We start from the raw sequence: 17,506 nt of genomic DNA, 5'->3' as shown, positions 1-17,506 counted from the left end.
TCTCTCGCCCACAGTCACCAGCCTCCGTCTGCCGCTAATGCTCCCGGTTCTGCTTGTCTCTATTCTCCCTAGTTTCCGGCAGTCCCTCTGTGCGCCTGGACTCTGTCGCTCCTCGCCACAGACCCTCATATTTCTAGCCCTGGTCGTCCCCTTGGCTCCGGCTGTTACGGTTCCATCCCTCGGGGGCCTGCTCCTAACGCTCCCTGTATAGGGGGTGGGTTTCACCTGGTCAGCTCGCCCTCGGGGGCTCTGGAGCCGTGACCCAGAGGGTCCACCTCCAGGTTCCTCCTTTATTTCCCACACCGTAACAGCGTGTCAACTTTCTTCAGCAAAGATACATGAAAAACTGAATTAATTTTCCAGGATGAAGGAATGTCTAATCTCACCGCTGCCGAGTTGACAATCTAAACCACTTTGAAGGGTCCTACAAACTTTTTAGAAGGGATCTTCAAACGCAGATTCCTAGAGGACAACCAAACCATGTGTCCAACAACAAACCTCGCCTCCCTTCTTCTTTTGTCAAAATATTTTTTAGACCTCCTATTAACCTGTTTCAAATCATGGTGCACACTGGTCCAAACTCTTTCCAAATTTCCTGAAAAACTCTCCTCCTCAGGCACCGCTGCCCCAATCCTAGAAAAAGGACCGAAAGATGGATGCTTCCCAGTACAACAAAAAAAGGAGAACACCCAGTCGAAGTAGACGTATGATTATTGAGAGCAAACTCAGCTAATGGTAGATATTCCGACCACATCTCCTGATTGTCTGCTACAAAGCATCTCAAAAACTGCTCAACGTATTGGTTCTTCCTCTCGGTCTGTCCATTGGACTCTGGATGATAACCCGAAGAAAAGAACGCACAGGGATGCATCCCATCTTCAGCTTCCTGTGACGGAACAGCCCCATTTCTACTGAAGAGGCATCCACCTCTACCAGAAAGGGCTTAGTCTCATCTGTCTGGATCAAAACAGGAGCAGAGCTAAATCTCTCCTTGAGATGCTCAAAAGCCTTAACAGCCTCAGGGGACCATTGGATAGTATTGGAACCCTTCTTAGTAAGATCAGTAAGAGGTTTTGCGATAACAGAAAAATCTTTATGAATTTTCTATAATAATTAGCAAACCCCAAGAATCTCTGAATTGACTTCAAGCATTCAGGTCTAGGCCACTCCAATACCGCCTGAACCTTCACCGGGTCCATCTCAAACCCCTCTCTGGAAACAATGTACCCCAAAAAGCTAATTTTCTGTACCGCATACTCGCATTTCTCCAGTTTGGCAAAGAGTTTGTTTTCTCTCAGAATCTGTAGAACCTCACGGACTCTTAGCCAATGCGACTCCAGATTGGGCGAGTAGATCAAAATATCATCCAAATAAACAATAATGCTCCTACCGATCAACAGCCTCAGGATGTCGATGATGAAATTTTGAAAGAACGCCGGAGCATTTGAAAGGCCGAAAGGCATTACTAGACACTCAAAATGACTTTCTAGGGTATTAAAGGCTGTCTTCCATTCATCGCCTTCTTTTACCCAGAGCAAATTATATACCCCACGGAGATCGATCTTAGAAAACCCCTTGGCTCCAACTAATTGATTAAACAAATCTGGAATTAGCGGCAAGGGGTAAGGAATGTGCACAGTGATCTTATTAATCTCCCTGAAATCCAGACACGGCCTAAGACCTCCATCTTTTTTTTTGACAAAAAAGAATCCCACGGCCACAGGGAACTTGGAGTGTCTTATATGACCTGCAGCAAGACTAGTCTGCAGGTATTCCTTTAAGGCCTCCCTCTCGGGAATTGTCAGATATAATAAACGACTCTTAGGGAGAGTAGCACCTGGGACGAACTCAATAGGTTAATCATAATCTCTTTGCAGTGGTAGAGCTTGTGACTCAACTTCAGAAAATACTTTCCAGAATTCCTGAATGGCTTCAGGTAGCTCACTTTTCACAACAGCAGCAATGTGTACAACACAACATTTCCCATAACACCCTTGACCCCAGGATCTTATCGTACTTGACGACCAGTCCAGTACAGGATTGTGCATTTTTAACCAGGGTAACCCCAGGATGACTGTAAAAGGCAATTTATCAAGTACAAGCAAATCTAAAGATTCCTGGTGTTCCATATTCACAGTGAGTGGAAACCTGGTGACCTTTCGGGAAACGCACCCATGCTCTAGGGGAGTGTTATCAATCGCCACTACAGGGAAAGGGGATGATAAAGGTACAGAATCAATCTTATATTTGTCTAGAAAATGTTGATCGATCAAATTAAGTGCAGACCCACAGTCCACCATCACTTGAAAATCAATAGAATGACCACGACAGATAGTACTACCAGAAAAAGAAACTCCTGCGGAACGTAAAAATGCAATACGAATGGGAGGGTTACTCTGACCTTTTTTTTCCTCTTCTCCTGATTTATGCATCCTTCACATTGCTTAATAAAATGGCCAGTCTACCACAATAAAGACATAGCCCCTCAGAGAACCTTCTCTCCGTTTCCTGGGAACGAGAGGACATTGCAGCAAGTTGCATCGGTTCCCCATATTCCATGGGGTTCTCCTGAGAGACAGGATCCAGCAACATTGAAACCTTCTCCTCATTCTATCTCTCAATCTTCTATCCACCCGGATGGCTAACTGCATGGCAGCCTCAAGTGTAGCAGGTGCAGAGTATGCAATAAGTAAATCTTTAACCCTGTCATTCAAACCTGCTAAAAATTGACTCTTGAGTGCTGGATCATTCCAGCTGACTTCTGCAGACCATCGTCTGAACAGGGTACAATATCTCTCAGCGTCGTCAGAACCCTGTTTCAGCCGTCTGAGTTTTGCCTCGGCTGTAGCGACCTGATCCGGATCATCATATATTAACCCCATAGCAGAAAAAACGCTTCTACTGACATCAAACAAGGGTCATTTGGACGCAATGAAAATTCCCAAACTTGCAGCTCACCTCGCAATAAAGACATAATAATCCCCACATGTTGTAATTCAGCCCCTGAAGACCTGGGTCTAAGCCGAAAATAAAGTAAACATGCATTTTTAAAAGAAAAAAATTCCTGCCGTTTACCAGAAAAACATTCAGGCAAACCCATCTTAGGTTCCTCAGGGCGGATTCCAGGGCAATTACTCACGTGTTGTTGTAAGCTGGTAACTTCCAGCGTTAACCCTTGCAGGTGTTTAGCAAGATCCTGAATGCCGGTCATATTGCAGAAATCCGAGAGGGTTTTTTTTTTTATATACTTTCTCGGGCTGGACAAACTGTTACGGATCTGCAGCACAGGACTAGGGAAGAAGGGGGAAACAGACCCTGCACTACAACTAGGATGACACCCTACGATGGAATGGGCGACCCACTCCATGCAAATAGTCCCACCGATGATCCTAGGTTAATCTCAAGCAAAGACCTATAGAGAGGGGGGAGGGGTCCCAGAAAGATCTAAGGACAGTGTATAAAAACGGGTCACCTTCTATTAGAAAACACAGAGAAAGCTGCAGAAACTAATAGTATAAAGAAACAAAGACTAGCGTGACCAGAGGTACCAGCATTGCACAAGTTACAAAACATAAGGCAAAGCAAAGCACCGAGCCAGAACTCAAGTGGATTAACACTGTTGGCCAGCAAGGAATGGGAGACAGGTGCTAGTTAATAAAGAGTGATGCAATCACCTGACACAAGACAAACCCAGCACCAGAGGAAAAAGACCAGCAGCCTGAGCACCACAAGAAAATGGCGGACAGTCAAACAAAACAGATTCTAACACATATCCTAGGTATTTGCCCTCTTCTTTCCCCATGGCACATTTTTTCAGATTTATAGAAAACCCGGCTATCCTGAGAGCATCAAGCACAGCTGTAGCGTCATTCTTATGGCATGCGAGGATCCGATCCATGGCCCTCAGGATTGTGGCATCCAGATGTTTTGGAAGCATCCATCAGGTGTAGAGAAAGTAGTGTTGCTTGACGTCTTTTGACATGGGGATTTGCTAATATTCCTTCATTAAATTCAATGTGGCTATATATCTTGCCGGTCCAGGTCTCTTCAATCAGGTCATCGACACACGGTATCAGATATGCATCGAACTTGGAGACTTCATTCTGAGATTCGGCATATGCTTTAGTTCCTTGTAAATCGGTTCTTGCGGGCCTCGGTAATTAGTTAGGGCTTCAAGTTCACCTGCACATGGGATTCTGTCAGAACCTCATGTTCTTTGACCTTTGTACACCCTCGGAAATCTGAGGACAGGTTCCTTTTCACCTGCAGCAACTCCCGACACTGCTGTTTTTCGAACTTAAACAATGTTTTCGTTACTGTGACTTCTTAAACATCTGCGTCTGGCTTGACCAGCAAACATGGAGTTTCAATGGGCTTCATGTATTGCCATGGCTTGATCAGATTGACGTGGTACACTTGGTGCAATTTTCTCCTTCCTGGTTGGTGAATCTTGTAGTTCACTTCACCAAGCTTCTCCACCACCTCATAGGGGCCTTGCCATTTGGCCAATGACTTACTTTCAACTGGGAATTAGTACGAGGACTCAGTCACCAGAGCTGAACTTCCTCATCCTGGCTGACCAGTTGTAGACACTAGTTTGAGCCTCTAGAGATGTCCATTTACAATGGGCATCACCTTCACAATCCCCTCCTGCATCTGGGTGATGTTCTCCATGAAGCTCCGGTGGGAGGGTGATTTTGGCATCCCAGGTTTCCAATGCTAAATCAAGGAGACCCCACGGATGTCAGCCATACAGAAGTTCAAACAGAGAAAATCCGTTAGAGCTTTGTGGAACCTCTTGAACAAAAAGCAACAGATAAGGCAGGAGACAGTCTCAGTCTCGACCGTCCTTCTCTATGACCTTCTTAAGCAAACTCTTCAATGTTTTATTGAACCTTTCCACAAGGCCATCCATCTGGAGATGGTACATGGTCTTCTTCAGTGAGGTAATTTTCAGGGCCTTACACAGTTACCTCATCACTTTACCCATAAAAAGTGTTCCTTGGTAGGTCAGTATCTCCGGCTATAATCCTGTGTATGGAAAAACGTGTACCAACTTGCGGGCTATACTTTTCACAGAGAAGATTCTCAGGGGAACTGCTTCAGAGTACCACATAGCATAGTCAAGGATGACTAACATGTAGTGATGCCCACTAGCAGATTTATCCAGGCGATATACCAAGTCCATGGCAATTAGCTCAAATGCCACTTGTATTATGGCTAATGCCACGAGGGGACTTTAAAAGTGAGAGGAGGGGGCGTTTACCTGGCAGATGGGACAGGACCTGCAATAAGTTAAAATTTCCTGGTGACATCCATGCCAATAGAACAATCGCATAACCCATTCTAGAGTTTTGTCCATGCCCAGATGGCCACCAAAGACATTTGAATGGGCCATTTCGTCCACACAATGCACCTCTCCATGCACATCGTATACACACATGGCTCTGCTCTGTACACCTCATACACACCCAGCTCCCCTCCGTACACCTCGTACACATCCTGCTCCGCTCCGTACACACGCGGCTCCCCTCCGTAAACCTCATACACACCCGGATCCGCTCCGTACATCTCGTACACACGCGGCCCCCCTCCGTACATCTTGCACACACCCGGTTCCGCTCCGTACACCTCGTACACATGCGGCTCCCCTCAACACATCCTATGCCTACATGCGCTGCTCCTCTCCGTACACCTCGTACACACACGGCTCCGCTCCGTACACCTCATACACACGCAGCTCCCCTCCATACACCTCATACACACCCGGCTCCGCTCTGTACATCTCGTACACACGCGGCTCCGCTCCGTACACCTCATACACACCCGGCTCCGCTCCGTACATCTCGAACACTCGCGGCTCCCCTCCGTACACCTCATAAACACCCGGCTCCACTCCGTACACCTCATACACACGCGGCTCCCCTCCGTACACCTCATACACACTTGGCTCCGCTCCGTACACCTCATACACACGCGGCTCCCCTCCGTACACCTCATACACACCTGGCTCCGCTCTGTACACCTCATACACACGCGGCTCCGCTCCGTACACCTCATACACACGCAGCTCCGCTCCATACACCTCGTACACACGCAGCTCCGCTCCGTACACCTCGTACACACACGGCTCCGCTCCATACACCTCGTACACACGCGGATCCGCTCCATACACCTCGTACACACGCAGCTCCGCTCCGTACACCTCATACACACACGGCTCCGCTCCGTACACCTCGTACACACACGGGTCTGCTACATCCACAGTGGAAACCCCTCCTGACCCCACACAGAAACTTCCCCTCATCCAGCACCATGACAACCAGCACAGCAGAGTCCTGCACACACTGAAACCCCTGATCATGTGACCACTGACTCCTCCCCTCCTGTGACCTCATCACAGGTCCTGTGCGCACAGAGCAGCCATATATGTGGAGTGCGGCTCTGCGGGTGGAGGTCGGTGCCGGAGGCTCCATTATTCTCTATGTGGAGTGCGGCTCTGCGGGTGGAGGTCGGTGCTGGAGGCTCCATTATTCTCTATGTGGAGTGCGGGTGGAGGTCGGTGCTGGAGGCTCCATTATTCTCTATGTGGAGTGTGGCTCTGCGGGTGGAGGTCGGTGCTGGAGGCTCCATTATTCTCTATGTGGAGTGCGGCTCTGCGGGTGGAGGTCAGTGCCGGAGGCTCCATTATTCTCTATGTGGAGTGCGGCTCTGCGGGTGGAGGTCGGTGCTGGAGGCTCCATTATTCTCTATGTGGAGTGCGGCTCTGCGGGTGGAGGTCGGTGCTGGAGGCTCCATTATTCTCTATGTGGAGTGCGGCTCTGCGGGTGGAGGTCGGTGCTGGAGGCTCCATTATTCTCTATGTGGAGTGCGGCTCTGCGGGTGGAGGTCGGTGCCGGAGGCTCCATTATTCTCTATGTGGAGTGCGGCTCTGCGGGTGGAGGTCAGTGCCGGAGGCTCCATTATTCTCTATGTGGAGTGCGGCTCTGCGGGTGGAGGTCGGTGCTGGAGGCTCCATTATTCTCTATGTGGAGTGTGGCTCTGCGGGTGGAGGTCGGTGCTGGAGGCTCCATTATTCTCTATGTGGAGTGTGGTTCTGCGGGTGGAGGTCGGTGCTGGAGGCTCCATTATTCTCTATGTGGAGTGTGGCTCTGCGGGTGGAGGTCGGTGCTGGAGGCTCCATTATTCTCTATGTGGAGTGCGGCTCTGCGGGTTGAGGTCGGTGCTGGAGGCTCCATTATTCTCTATGTGGAGTGCGGGTGGAGGTCGGTGCTGGAGGCTCCATTATTCTCTATGTGGAGTGCGGCTCTGCCGGTGGAGGTCGGTGCTGGAGGCTCCATTATTCTCTATGTGGAGTGTGGCTCTGCGGGTGGAGGTCGGTGCTGGAGGCTCCATTATTCTCTATGTGGAGGGCGGCTCTGCGGGTGGTGGTCAGTGCTGGAGGCTCCATTATTCTCTATGTGGAGTGCGGCTCTGCGGGTGGAGGTCGGTGCTGGAGGCTCCATTATTCTCTATGTGGAGTGCGGCTCTGCGGGTGGAGGTCGGTGCTGGAGGCTCCATTATTCTCTATGTGGAGTGTGGCTCTGCGGGTGGAGGTCGGTGCTGGAGGCTCCATTATTCTCTATGTGGAGTGCGGCTCTGCCGGTGGAGGTCAGTGCTGGAGGCTCCATTATTCTCTATGTGGAGTGCGGGTGGAGGTCGGTGCTGGAGGCCCCATTATTCTCTATGTGGAGTGCGGCTCTGCGGGTGGAGGTCAGTGCTGGAGGCTCCATTATTCTCTATGTGGAGTGCGGCTCTGCGGGTGGAGGTCGGTGCTGGAGGCTCCATTATTCTCTATGTGGAGTGCGGCTCTGCGGGTGGAGGTCAGTGCTGGAGGCTCCATTATTCTCTATGTGGAGTGCGGCTCTGCGGGTGGAGGTCAGTGCTGGAGGCTCCATTATTCTCTATGTGGAGTGCGGCTCTGCGGGTGGAGGTCAGTGCTGGAGGCTCCATTATTCTCTATGTGGAGTGCGGCTCTGCGGGTGGAGGTCGGTGCTGGAGGCTCCATTATTCTCTATGTGGAGTGCGGCTCTGCGGGTGGAGGTCGGTGCTGGAGGTTATGTATATGGCCGGATTACGAGCTACCTCTGAATGCCCTAGATGTAAGAATGAAAGTGCCGGAATGCTTCATATGTTATGGACGTGTCCAAGGTTGACTGCTTTCTGGTCGGTGGTCTTGAGCTGGATAGAAGGGGCTTATAGATGTGTAGTCCCAAGGGAACCGGTGGTTTGCCTGTTGGGGTATGTGGAGGAAATTAAAGTGGATAACTTCCTCAAGGTGGCTATTTCCAGATTGCTGTATAAGGCTAGAAAGGTAATAATAGCGAGGAGCTGGATAAAGGAAGATCCACCTTCAAGGGGAGAATACCTTCAGTATGGCAAACATGTCATTAAAGAAGCTGTCCACTACTATAACTTTTTTTTTCCATAAATCTTGCTATTGTGTGCCACTAAAAACATCCACTGTGTTTATTTTAGCAATATTACCTTTTATCATCCTCTCGCAGCAAATTTTCAGTGCTGGTGTTGCTCTCATGGGGTTAATCGACTACTTCCTTTCTCTTGACCTATTGTGCTCTAATACTACAAGCTCCATGATGCATTGCACTGGCCTGTAAGCCAGCACCTAGCACCCACTCCAAACCACACCCAAACCCCTCCCTCCTCTCTCTCCAAGCCTCTTCATCTTGTAAGGGTGTGTGCACACGCTGTGGATTCTACCGCGGATATGCAGTGGATTTGGCCCTGCGGAGCTGCAGCAGATTCTCCGGCGTTGGACAGTACCATAATTTCAATGTAAAACAAAAACCGCTGTGCACACGCTGCAGAAAAATCCACAGCATAAACGCTGCCGGTTCATTGCTGCAGCATGTCAATTCTTTGTGCGAGTTCCGCAGGTGAAATCCCCACAAAGGCTATGTGCACACAGTGCGGATTCTCCCGCAGATTTTTCCACACAAAAACCGCAGCTCTTGGCAGAAAACACAGGTGCGGTGTGGGTGCGTTTTTGATGCGTTTTTGCCACGGATTTGATGCATTTTTTTTCATGCAGATTGTTTGCGTTTTTGTATGCAAAATGAGGGTATGTTATTTAACAAAAAAAAATATTTGTGATGTCATTTCTGCCCAACCTCCTCATTTACATTGGTCCAACCCACACTCCATTACACACAGAGATGGATAGATATCATTATCTCAAAGTTCCGTACTGTTGTCGCACAAGCAGGTGCCATGGGAGGGTTTATTACAACGGTCGAGGGGGGGTCATGGTACCAGACAAACTGTTAGTGAAGGTGCAGGAGCCGAGGAACAAATGGAGGAGGACAAGGAGTGAGAGTGATGCAACAGTCAGAAGATGAAGAGAATAATGATCCCCTCTTTGTTTTCTGTGGTTGGCGTGAGAGAATGTAGGAAGCAAGCCTGAGTGTTACCCTGCCGCCAAGACACCATGGACTCGGATCTCATGAAAGCACCCCACATATGAGCGCCTTCTTGCTGCACTATCTACTACCAGATCCTTTCCTCCTGTAATGGGATGAGCATATGCTGCTTGAGTATCAGAACACACTTGTACACAAAATTAAGAGTGGTTTTAACCAAGACAGCAGTCACGCACAATTAGTGCATCACAGTTATAGAGTTCCAACCCTGGGAATGTGCAAGAACATTAGCATCAGTAGTGTAAGTGGCATAAGCAATTTCTGTGAGTCATTTCACACATTTTTAAGACCAACACGTACACTAGCAGAAGAGTGTGTAAGTCTGACACTTGAATGACTGGAGAGGATGGTGCAGGAGTATGTTCAGCTCAATATCAATACCATCAGGGGGAATTTGGAAACTTTTGCATTTGGGTCTTCAAAAATGTCTGAGTGGCCTAGCTTTCATCAAGATGAACAAGTCCTGGATCTCCAATGACTTTTGCACCCCAATCGCAGACTGGGCGATGGTGTAGTTTTCAGTTGGCTACATTGATCTTGTGTTACTGCAGTATGTAACGCCTTTGTCATGGATCCTGTGCGTGCTGTTGCTATTGTTGTTAATAATTTTTGGAAATGTCTAGACTCATAAGTTGTCTTCATCTGGTGGCTTGCCTGTAGTGGAAGGAGTGTCAAAGCCTCATTATACTATTTGTACTCTGGTGAAATTGATTAAAATTTAATGATGTCTTCCCCTAATTTTTGGAAATGTTTGGACTCCAAATTGGGTCTCCCACATGTGTCTTGCCTGAATTTGGCAGGTCTCTCAGAGCACCAGGCCTACACCCGTCTCTCATCCAGCTGTTAATGATCAATGTTTAAGCTAGAAATGCTGGTCCACGCCATGTTCCAGGCCCTGCCCCATGCATTGCGATTATATGATTAGTGCTCTGGGTGAGTTGGGCCAATGGAGAATTTTGATGCGGGGAAAAACAAGGGTAATTCTGGTGCCACATCCGAGCCCTGTACTGTGTGTCATGTTAGGGTGGAGGAAGAGGAGGAGAGGCCACTTGATGCAGTGCTTGCCATCTACTGGAGCACATGCTCTTTCTGGCCCTCATCTACAAATTGTACTGCTGTGTGGCTGCAAAAGAAAGGGGGATGAGTATCCCTTCGGTAACCCAAGTTGTCAGTTGTTTTTGGATAGGACAATGTTTGTTCAGTAGAGCTTTCAGCAACATTACCACCTATCCCACATAAACCTCGAACACCAAACCTGTTCCCCCTTCCACCACAACCTTACTTTTTCCCACTCATCTTGGCTGTACCCTTCCACTTTTTTAACTAGCTGTTTAACAACCCTGGGCCCAGACCTGTAAGTCACCTGTCACTAATTCAATAATCAGTATTTATTGGCTGATATAGTGTGGCTACACCACAGAATTGGCACAAAAGATTAATATGTTGAAATGTGGACTGGTGCCTGCATCAGAGAATTATCCCAAACTATTTTGATTAGTAAATGTGACCTCTGGAGTCCTGACTGCACCACAGTTGTAGCCCAAACGATTTTGAGTAGGAAATGTTGACTACTGCATGCACAACACTATTAGCACAAACTACATGGTGGGCCATGTATATGGATACACCTAAATTAAATGGGAATGGACCCACTGGACCACAGAGGGGGGACCCGAGCCTACCCAGACTAGGGAAGGGTAGCGACCGTGGTCTGTGGCAGCTGAGCATGTGGGCAAAGGGGTGACATGCAGGACTATATGACACTGCACAACTTCAGGTATAAAGAACATAAAGTTTACTAAGACAAGGTCACATACAGAACACAAGACATAACAATGCCAGGCACCCAATTCTGCACATCAAGGAAGGGCACAATTTCCAGGTTAGCAGACGATGGCAGGAGGTCAATAAGGGTTGCCGCAGTCCAGGGTCATCTGGCACGGGCATACCAGGAGAATCTCAGGCCTCTGGTGTAGCGCAGGCACAGCAGGAGAACATCAGACACCTCCCTCGGATAGACATCATCACAGGGAGGACCTCAGGGTACCGGCCGGACATCGGGACACAGGCAAGACACGGACAGCACAGGTCCAGGAACATCAGCATGGCAGCTCAGGACCAACTGTGAAACACGGACTGGACATCTAGGACAAAGGCAGGACATCAGGACTACAGACATGACTCCAGTCAGAGAACATCAGGATACAGGCAGGACATCAGAGACGTTGGGCAGCAGTCGTCAGGCTCCGTACCTCGGACATGACCTCCAGGCACCAGACACTGGTCGCCAGACTCTGGACATCGAACACGACCTAGAAAGGAACTCAAGTGGTATGGTGCAAGCATCACAGGATTGGACCAGAGCTGGACGGAGCTAGCTCTGCATAACAAGCTGAGGACAGCGTAGTAGACGCTCAGCAGAAACAGTGGACTCAATCTTCAAAACATAAACACAGGTTTATTCACAGGACACAGATTACAGGAAATTCAGTCACTGGGTACATGGTTTGAGCCATAGAAGGACTTCAGGAACATCACACAGCAGGAATCAGGGCAAGGACTTTGGTACTAACAGAGACAGGACAGAACCAGGGACAAAAACATCAGCTTTCCCAGAACTGATAGCAGACAGAACTGGAGCTGAAGACAAGACTGACCAGGAGCAACTTGGAGGACCAAACAACAATGGCTAGGTTCAGGAACCTAATGAGAAGCTCTGCCAACGCCCAGCAGGGAAGAGGAACTTAAAATGGGAGCTTCCCATCAGCAATAGGCTAGGGACAGCAATTCAAGCTCACACACTACACTTAATAAAAGCAGGTAAGGTGTGGCCGCACGCACCCAAAGCACAGAAACCATTACAGCATAGCCAGCACAGGAACTGAGGCTTAAGGCACCTGGCAGTGGCTGCAAGCCTGGACACGTGGAAAGTAATGCACCAGCTGCAGAGGACCTCCCAACCCGTGGACAGCTTCCGCAGCGGCAGCCAGGGCCCGCACAAGCAGATGGTCATGCTGCAGAGCAAAGATTTTACAACACATGTACGGCTATGCAGCAGAGCAGGGAACTGAGCAGCATCCATACAGGTAACAGACAACAGTATCCCAGCTGATTAGAGGGAAAGGAGCAAGGGGTTAGAGCACAGACATGCAGAGTAAAGCCAGGGAAACTATGCACAAACACACCGGTGTTACAACTTCCAGTAGTGGCCTCTCTGCACTGTTACTCTGAGAAAATAGCACCAGCAAAGCATGTCCGCTATTTATATGGAGATGGACATGTGACTTCACCAATGACAGAAGCCCTTATGTCATAACGTTGTTGATGGTTTCTGCGCCTTGTTTGCCTGCTGAAATACACACATTAAGTTTATTAAAAAAACATACAGACTGCTGGTACTCTGACCTCTCCCCATTCATCACCCCATCCCCTCATCAAACATGAACCCCTCTAACCTAGCCAAAGTCCTAATGTCCCGGGTCACCTGAAAGCTGAGTCGTGACAAGGCGCTTCTTCCCTGTCCCTAACATTAGGGGATGCCTTAGCTTGCCCTATTCCCCTGGGATGCTTCTGAAGGTGAAGATGCTGTGGCAGCCAGCCTTGCCTGATCTCCTGAGTTAACCCTCCATCTGTTCTCTTACCCCATCCAGGGAAGAGGGGCGCTACTGTGCACCGCAGTACACCAACCCAACAAACAAGGCTACACAAACAAGGGTAAACTGAAAACACCATGCATACAAATATTCACTCACATATAACAGAGGAATGCATCGGGGAGTGGAGCATGGGGGGGAAAAAAAGCAAAGTAGAGGAGAGAAGAGAATTACCACACTTACAAACCACGCAACAGTCACTTCTAACTCCTCCAAAACTCCTTCTCATGTGAAAACCTCTCCTAAGTCATGAAACAAATGCTAGCTCTGAAATGATTTTGAATCAGGACCCGGATTATATAGGGGATGGGAATGGCTAACCGAGCACAGCTGATCGCTCAGAGTTTCCAACATGGTCGATTAACCCCTGTTCTGCCAAAAGAAATAAACACCATTAAAAATAAGTGCTTTTCAGCGCAGGAGTAGGAGCAATCAGACGCTGCGGTCTTCTGGCTACTTTCTGCGGTAACCCCGTGACACCTAACAAAAGCATTGGAAACGCGATCATTTACCGAAATGTGCTCGAAATTTGCTCTGGAACACTAATCCGAATGTGCTACGTTTGTGCCGAATTTGAGTTTGGCTAACGTTTTCTGACAAGTTCGCACATCTCTACATCTCTTGTACACTGCATATTAATGCCATTCTGGACAATCCTTTTTCTTTTTTTTTTCATGGACTCATAACAGAATGAGCCCTGTGACCTCACTATAGGCATCGTCTCTGGTCCTCAGAACTGACCGGGTCCTGAGATGCTATTTTTTGGTGTCTTATCTGCTGTTTTCAGGTCACTTCTTTTTTGCAGCTTTAGAAACCTGATGGGGTTAATAGAAGTTTTAAAGCAAAGTATGAACAGTGAGGTTGTTTTTCATTTTTGTGCATTATGTTCCAACTTTTGCACTTTTTCGGACTGGTTACAGGACGTGTCCACCTGACATGACACGGTGTGCACATGTCCTTACAGTATACCAGCATCACTGCTCCTGTATCTTGTTTTCCCATGGTATTTTGTATGATTCTTCATCAGCTGATCTTCCTTTCATTTAGGATCCTGGCAGATACAATCGGTATAATTATCTTCTAGAAGATTTAGTTTAAACATTAATGAATGGCTACGGACAAGATGGCGGAGAGGATATTACACCTCACCCTAGAGATCCTCTTCCGGCTTACTGGAGAGGTGAGAGATTCTGATGATGTCACATTACATCATTCTTATCTATGGGAATAACAGATGGACAGAACTGGAGAGGCGAGGACTCTGGAAATGTCTGTAGTGAGATTTATTAATGTGTCTCTCCATAACCAGGATTGCACAGTGGTGAAGAAGACCTCTAGTGAGCGCTGTCAGGACCCTGTGTCTGAGGGATGGGGAAGACCCCTGAGCCCAATCACGGGGCCTCCACCTCACCCCCTGATACGTGAGGACATCAATGACCAGAAGATCCTAGAACTCACCTATAAGATGATTGAGCTAATGACTGGAGAGGTGACACTGCTGGGAATGCTGGGACATTATACAGTAACACTATGAAGGGATCGGGGGGATCACGGTATCATTGTATGTGCCAGGTTCCTATAAGGTGTCAGGATGTCTCCGTCTATTTCTCCATGGAGGAGTGGGAGTATTTAGAAGGACACAAAGATGTGTATAAGGACGTCATGATGGAGGTTCCCCAGCCCCTCACATCACCAGGTAATAGACAGGACTAAATACACACGGCCTATAATTATCTGTATGTAAAGAATGAATTCAGTCCCTGTATGTGTTTCCTCTAGATCTATCCAGTAAGAGGATAACACCAGAGAGATGTCCCCGTCCTCTTCTTCCTCAGGACTGTAAACAAGAAGATCCCAATGTTCCTCAGGATCATCAGGTAGATGGAGAGAAGGTGTCATGAGATCTCCCCTATGATGTGTAGACGGCTGTGAAGGTCTTGTGCTCAGTCTTGTTTTATCCACCAGTATTATATGTTTTATACTTGTGTAATGAGAACAGTGGAGATGGCAGGATTAGAGCTGATCATAGATGGGACTTCTCCATCTGTCTGTGACTTTTACAATGTTTGTTTCAGGGTGAAGATCTGACCCATATTAATACTACAGAGACATATGTGAGGGGTGATGAGCGGTGTAAAGAGGAGATTCTTACAGATGACTACACAGGTGAGTAGTGACCACTAAATGCAGAGAAGTCACTAGGTTCTACTGTTATTACACGTGGTCAAAATTGTTGGTTACCCCTCGTTTTAATGGCAGAAAACCCCACAATGGTGACACAAATAACTTGAATCTCCATGAGTTCATTCATCCTCATTTATCACAGTCTTTTACTAGGCATTGCTCCTACCAGCCAGTTTCCTACTCCACACTGATAAGAGGCAATACCCCGAAACAGCTGTCTGTGGATGGATACCATGTTTTGGCATAGGTGGTTTCCTTCATTGGAGAATGCCCTTCCCGTGGTTGTTCCTTCCCGGGGAAAGACCTGGCTGGTCATTGCTTGCGTTGAGAAACATGTGATGGTGTCTCTGCGGCTTCTGTTTTGCATGTTTTGCATATTTCCCATAAGGGATGGGGGCAGTGCTCTAGAATCACTGCGTTGAGAAACACGTGATGGTGTCTCCGCAGTGTTGGATGTTGATCTCCATGAGTTCATTCATCCTCATTTTTCACTATGAACTCATAATGACCTGGAGAATCATAATGGCAGGACAGTTTTAGCATTTGGTGAACATGGTATAAAAAATCCCCATAAAGTTGTGGAATTGCCCTTTTTTTTTGCAATTTTGCCGCACTTGGAATTTTTTTTCCCATTTTTGAGTGCACACTATGGTAAAACAAATGGTGCCAAAAGTACAACTTGTCCTAAAAAAAAACAAACAAGCCCTAACATGGCCATATTAATGGCTAAGTAAAACGTTATGGCTCTGGGAAAAGAAGAGTGAAAATCAGAAACGAAAAAGGGCAAGGTCTTGAAAGGGTTAACATAGCACAAAAATGTACCACTAAAAATGCCCGCAATTCGAGCATAGAACTGATTCAATAGCTTGTCCTGGTATATGCTTCTCCATCCTGGTATATGCTCCCCCATCCTATTATATGCTTCCCCCATTTTGCATGTGGTGGTGTTGTTCTATATATACAAACAAACAAACAAGCAAAAAGTAAAATAAACCTTTCCTCTGCTCCCCTGCTACACGTTGTCTGAATTAAATATTTTAAATAAAATGGCGCCGGAGTCAGCGCATGCTCATACCGTGCTGTCTGGTGCCATTTTGTTTAAGATGTGCGAATTTGTCTTCAATAAAATAGCGCTGGAGATCGCACCATGTGCAGGCGCTGACACCGACCCAACACTCCTCTTCCAGCCTCGCCGGAGCTCACGGTAAGTCCTCACGTATTCGTTCAGCACCTACACCTATCACAATCTCCAGCGCGACCCTCCTCATCCCTGTCACTTCTATTAATGTTAGATGCCTCCTGATGACACTGGCCACACTGCGCAGGCACAGTTTAACACTAGAAGTCCCAGAGAGGGGTCATTTAACATTTCTACCTTTGGAACCCAGAGACGGGTCGAATGACCTGAAGGATTTTATCTAACATCCTATAATCACCGTCTTTTGTTCTGTAATTAAGGCCACTACTGTCGCACCACAGGAGGTTGTTTTCCATTGAGTTTAGCCTTTTAGTTTCTAGTTAGTTCTATTCAGTTTATTGTATTTGATAATATAAAGACTATACATATTGTATTTAGTTTTATTTGAGCAAAAAAGCACTGAAACAATGAATCATTTTTTATATATTTTAAACAGAGAATTAGAAATTCAGCTGTGAGTAATGACGAGAAGCATTTGTGTCTAAGTCATGAGGACTGAAATGTCAGTGTGAAAAATATACAAAAGAACAACTGTTATTTGTCTCCATGCTTTTTATTTTTGATATAAAAATAATGAAAAAAAATACAAGGAATAAAACAATTTCACACATATTTACAATAGGCTGCAGTGGGGGCTGCATGTGTGTGTGTGTGAGTGACATGTCCTTCTTGTGTGAACTACCTATGCCAAAACATGGTATCCATCCACAGACAGCTGTTTCGGGGTATTGCCCCTCATCAGTGTGGAGTAGGAAACTCAGGAAACTCATGGAGATCAACATCCAACACTGCGGAGACACCATCACATGTTTGTCAATGCAGTGATTCTAGAGCAATGCCCCCATCCCTTATGGCCAGTTTCCTTCATTGGAGACTGCTCTTCCCGTGGTTGTTCATCCCGGGGAAAGACCTGGCTAGTCATTGCTTGCGTTGAGAAACATGTGATGGTGTCTCTGCGGCTTGTGTTTTGCATGTTTTTACATATTTCCCAT

General features: G+C 47.3%; 1 protein-coding gene across 1 annotated transcript in view; it reads left to right on the top strand.

Annotated features, from left to right (window-relative positions):
• Positions 1-17,506, top strand: part of LOC141094299 (uncharacterized) — a 238,851-nt gene that overhangs the window by 208,001 nt on the left and 13,344 nt on the right. The window contains exons 3-7 of the mRNA XM_073580136.1: positions 14,180-14,312; positions 14,442-14,621; positions 14,705-14,828; positions 14,912-15,009; positions 15,208-15,298. Coding sequence (XP_073436237.1) covers positions 14,241-14,312; positions 14,442-14,621; positions 14,705-14,828; positions 14,912-15,009; positions 15,208-15,298 — 565 coding nt within the window. The 5' untranslated portion in view covers positions 14,180-14,240. The remainder of the gene's footprint in view (positions 1-14,179; positions 14,313-14,441; positions 14,622-14,704; positions 14,829-14,911; positions 15,010-15,207; positions 15,299-17,506) is intronic.

The sequence above is a fragment of the Dendrobates tinctorius genome, unplaced genomic scaffold (assembly GCF_039654945.1).
Source record: "Dendrobates tinctorius isolate UK_male_01 unplaced genomic scaffold, ASM3965494v1 ptg000063l, whole genome shotgun sequence".
Taxonomy (NCBI): Eukaryota; Metazoa; Chordata; class Amphibia; order Anura; family Dendrobatidae; genus Dendrobates; species Dendrobates tinctorius.
The sequence above is the reverse complement of the archived record's forward strand: the minus strand, read 5'-3'. Positions and strand labels throughout refer to the sequence as shown.